The sequence below is a fragment of the Formica exsecta genome, unplaced genomic scaffold (assembly GCF_003651465.1).
Source record: "Formica exsecta isolate Colony F162 unplaced genomic scaffold, ASM365146v1 scaffold451, whole genome shotgun sequence".
Lineage (NCBI taxonomy): Eukaryota > Metazoa > Arthropoda > Insecta > Hymenoptera > Formicidae > Formica > Formica exsecta.
The window spans coordinates 767,344-771,804 of NW_021851748.1; the positions used below are offsets into that span (position 1 = coordinate 767,344).

The 4,461-nt window shown below is 35.7% G+C and overlaps 1 protein-coding gene across 1 annotated transcript in view; it reads right to left on the minus strand.

The window, feature by feature from the left end:
- Positions 1-57: 57 nt before the first annotated feature.
- LOC115240807 (knirps-related protein-like) overlaps positions 58-4,461 on the minus strand; it is a 17,263-nt gene continuing 12,859 nt past the window's right edge. Inside the window, exon 3 of the mRNA XM_029816175.1 lies at positions 58-2,106. Within this exon, the coding sequence (XP_029672035.1) occupies positions 973-2,106 (1,134 nt within the window). The 3' untranslated portion in view covers positions 58-972. The remainder of the gene's footprint in view (positions 2,107-4,461) is intronic.

The window sequence follows — 4,461 nt, forward strand, 5'->3', positions numbered from 1 at the left end:
CTACGTCAATTAAATAAAATAATTAATAAAATAAAATAAAAGATATATAATATTTAATTTTTAAATGTACTTGTTTAAATATCACACAAGCTTTATATATCTAATTTATTATATATAATACTCAAACTACTCGGATTTTTCTCTTAAAGGATTATCAATGGCTGTTAGACTTCTTGTACACGAGCGATAAAATAACGCGGCGGAAAAATCACTCACATGTACAGGGGGTCTTATAACGAACAACGAGACACAAAAATATAAAATAAATATCTTTGCTTTGTTTTATTTCCTTCTTAATCTAGTTTCTATAGGTAATGATATTAAATCTGTCGATTTTTTCGCAGATCCTTTGTGTCATCAACGCTCTATACTTTCAAATTCAGTTTTTTGGAGAATTGCGATTAGATTTTGTGTCATAAACGATAAAACAATCATAAGATAAGAAAATTACTCATGGAAATGTAGATCTTGTATAAAGAGGGTTTATCAGAAATACTGGATATTTCCGTTGCTTTTAAAGATATAAAAAAATATCTGAAGAAAAAGTTTTACAATAGAATTGTCATTTCGAATTGTGTAAAACTTTTTCCGCACTTAAGACACAAGTTTTCTTCTACTTTTTATCTCAATTTTCAATCCAACATTTTGATATTTTAAACAGTTAGATTATATTTTTTTGAACTTATTTAACCTATTAATTTTTTATGTGAGATACATAGTAGGAGCTCAACTTCTGTTAATAAATTAAACCTATCGAAATCCTTTGGAATAAATGTGAAAATGTTGAAAATAGGAACAAAATTTCGAGTTGGGCAGATATTTTTTTCATTTCTCTATTGCAACGGAAATATTCCGATATATTATTTCTCTTGGATCTTCCTATAATAGCGAAATAAGAATATAAAATGAATGTCTTTATTTTTCGATGTTTTAATTTCTTTCGTTCTTTCTAGTTAAAGTTTTTTTTAGACTTTAGGATCTCGTCGTTAAATCTATCGGTTTCTTCGCGGACGAACTTTCTGTGTCACTGGCGCTTTCTGTTTCATCGTCTTGCAAATGATTGTTCACAGGTATCGCGATGGTTTTCATGGAAAGATCTATCGGATTATCCTGCGGTGGCTGACAAGCGTCTTCTCGTTCCGAACTACACTCGAATGATTCATCCTCGGAAGTTCGCGTTTCCTTCGGAGTCGGCGATCTCTCCGATAACGTTCGTTCGCTCTTCAGGACCGTCTCCAGACAGAATCGATCGTTATTGTTGTTCCTCTCGCAAAAATCATTGTCATTGACGGACGATGTCGACACTCTTGATCCGATCGTCGCTGTCGTCGACGATGTTACGGTCGATGTCGTAGGACTGTCGTTCTCATCATTCGTCGTCACCGGCGAGCGCCGCAGCATGCTAGACGGATGATTCGTCATGAAAGGGTGGGACGCGCCGTGATGCGTCGCGTAGATGTGAGCGTAGGGTGAAAACATGGTAAGACCAGGCGGCTGTAGAAAAGCCGATGGCAGCAACGACATATTGCCGAGTGGGAAGCCCAACGGTAGACCCATCATCTCCTTGCTCAAGACGGACAGATCAGCCACAGGCTGCTGCAACTGCAATGGCGGATGCATCGGTCGTAAACTGGGGTGTCCGATGAAGACCGCTCTCTTCTCGGAGACCTCGACGGAGCTATCGCTATTGTGAGATTCAGGCGAGCTGATGCTGGGTGAGTTCGAATTCTTGTAGTCGTCTAGACTGAGCATCATGGTTTCGTCCTTGCGTTGGCTACCGTGAATAGGAGAGCTCGTCGGCTGTTGCGAGAGCTGATGCGGTAGTTGCTGCCGACCGAGAATAGCCGGCGTGTAATGATGTTGCTGCTGCTGTTGCTGTTGTTGTTCTATTTGCTGTTGCTGTTGTTGCTGTAAAAGACAATGGATTTTGAACCAGTTGGATCTGCGGCCGTATCGTGAACCAGACTTGGACATGCCGACGTGGAGACATTTTCTTAAGCGGCAGGCTTTGCATGCGGTACGATTTTTCTTGTTTATCACGCACTCGCCCCCATTCTTGCATTCGGCGATGCTATTCAGGTTATTGTATGAGCGCCCAAAGAATGACTGCAACAAGAATAATTAATTTAATTAATTAGCATTAATGTAATAGGTACAGTATACGCTGCAGAACACGATGAAATCATTTTCCAGAAAAGAATATAATGTTACACGAAAAGTTTAAGAATTTAATTTAATTCTATTTAATTTTATATTTGTAAGATATCAAATTTTAATTATAATAAATTGTTATAATATAAAAAAGCTTGAAGCGTATCCACACATTGGCAATTACAAGATAAAATATATATATGAACGCAACAACAATAATTACAACATAAAATTCTTTAAATGTTCTTATTACACTTAATAATACTCCTAAATTATTTTTTCTAAAAAAATAAGAGGGAAATAATGATTCGCTTCATATAGCCCGGAAATTTTCTATTTAAGCAAGAGATCTTATTCCTGAAGACTTCAAGCAAATTCGGGAGGGTGGCAACCGCGTGATTATCATATAAGATATATTAATATCAGATCTGTTTTTATTAAGCTAACGACTAGCTAGAAACAATTGAAGGACGAGAACTTTAACATATTTACATTTACATCCTCAACGTCTAGTTTATGTAAAATATAAGAAAACTTTGATTTTTAATGTTAGATAACTACCGAATTATCATACAATCGTCACCAGGTTCTCTCATCTATTTTCCCCGATGAAAATCTCAAAGCATCTATCGCCGGACATGTAACCAAGGTACACGATTCGGTAGACGATTTCTTCGTCTACCGGATCGCGGAACTATTTATATGTCCTCCATATAGTCTGTCTTAAATTCCAGAAAGGCACTACCAGTCTACAAATCGCGCCGTGATTCCATCTTAAAAGCGAAGTTGTGTTCGACAGTTACGCTACCGGAAAAAAAGGACGGCGAAAGTATCGTCCGTGACACCTGTGTGAAAATTTGGACGCGCAGAAGAGAATATCTACTCGAAATTCTCAACGTTTATAATGAAATCATTCCGAATTTATTCAAAGAGACAAAATTCTCGAGTACGGACGTTAATAATAATAATAAAATGAGTATAACAATATATACTGTGCATATCTAAAGTTCAAAAATTAAAAGGTAAAATTAAAGTTTAAAAAGCTAAGACTGTTACAAAAATTTTTATACATGTTTTATATATTTACATTAAAATATTTTAATACCGATTACAGGCAAAAATTTTATTAAAAAAAATCTTATTAAAAAAAAAAAATTATTTAAAAAAAAAATCATAACGTGCTGAGTGACAGAACCGTCATGTTAAAAAAAAATATATAAATGAAAATGTCGATATCTCCGAGGTTTTCTTCTCGCGAACGTTCTTTCTTTGCTTCCGGATGCATCACGAGGAGACGAGAAGGCCACGGTGGCGGAAACGATATCGGTAAGCATTTGTAAGATAAAACGGCCGATGTACATGTGAGTGTACACGTGAACATGTGCGTGTGCGAACGTATGCACTACACGGCGTATTTATCGGGCGACGTTCCTATCCTCCGTCGTTCGTCTTCGTCTCGCGTGATTACCGCGAATGAAGGAGCGAGCGGAACGTGTGCGCTCGTTAATTAAAACGGCGGAATCTCGTTAAAGTCGATTGGCTGTTGCGTAAGCGACCATCGATCGACGGCTCGCTCGTGTCGGAATTGAGATGTGAGCCGTCGTAATTTTTTCTCCACAAGGTTTGCTTGTGCGAATGGAGCGCGCGTGCCTCGCATTTACTTAGGCTCGTTCACGTGTAAGGGTGCGCGAAGAAAGGGACCACGGGAGTTCGGTGAGTTCGCGCGCGAGAAAGTAATTAAGGGATGCGAAACGAAACTTGTCATTCATATAGTACCAGCATATACGTATCTCAGACGTGCGCTGCTTTTTTATGCAGTTCTCTTGCAAGTGTTTGCATTATGAGCAGTTTTTCAATCCTAAGGTGAACAATTAAGAAGTTATTTTTTTTTTTATACACATTCTTACGCACTAAAAGATCGTTTAAGATTTTGTGCATACTGTTGTAATTTTATATCTCGAGATTTTATTTTTATAAAATATGAATACGGAAAAGATCTATTCAAATTATTTTTTGTTATATATCAAAAATTAAAGAATGTTTATCTCGAGAATAATAAAATATAGAATGCAAAATATAAAATGTGCAAAATATTATTTTAGAATTATAAGAAAAGGAAGAAATATTAATCATTGATATATTTTACATCTGTATACATTTTTATATATACATATATATTTTTAATTTTATTATAATTTTATAAAATGTATATATACATTTCACAAAATTATAAAAATTATAAAAAATATATATTTTATAATATTTTGCAGCACTTCGAATTTGTTGATTTATCAACAAATGTTATTTATC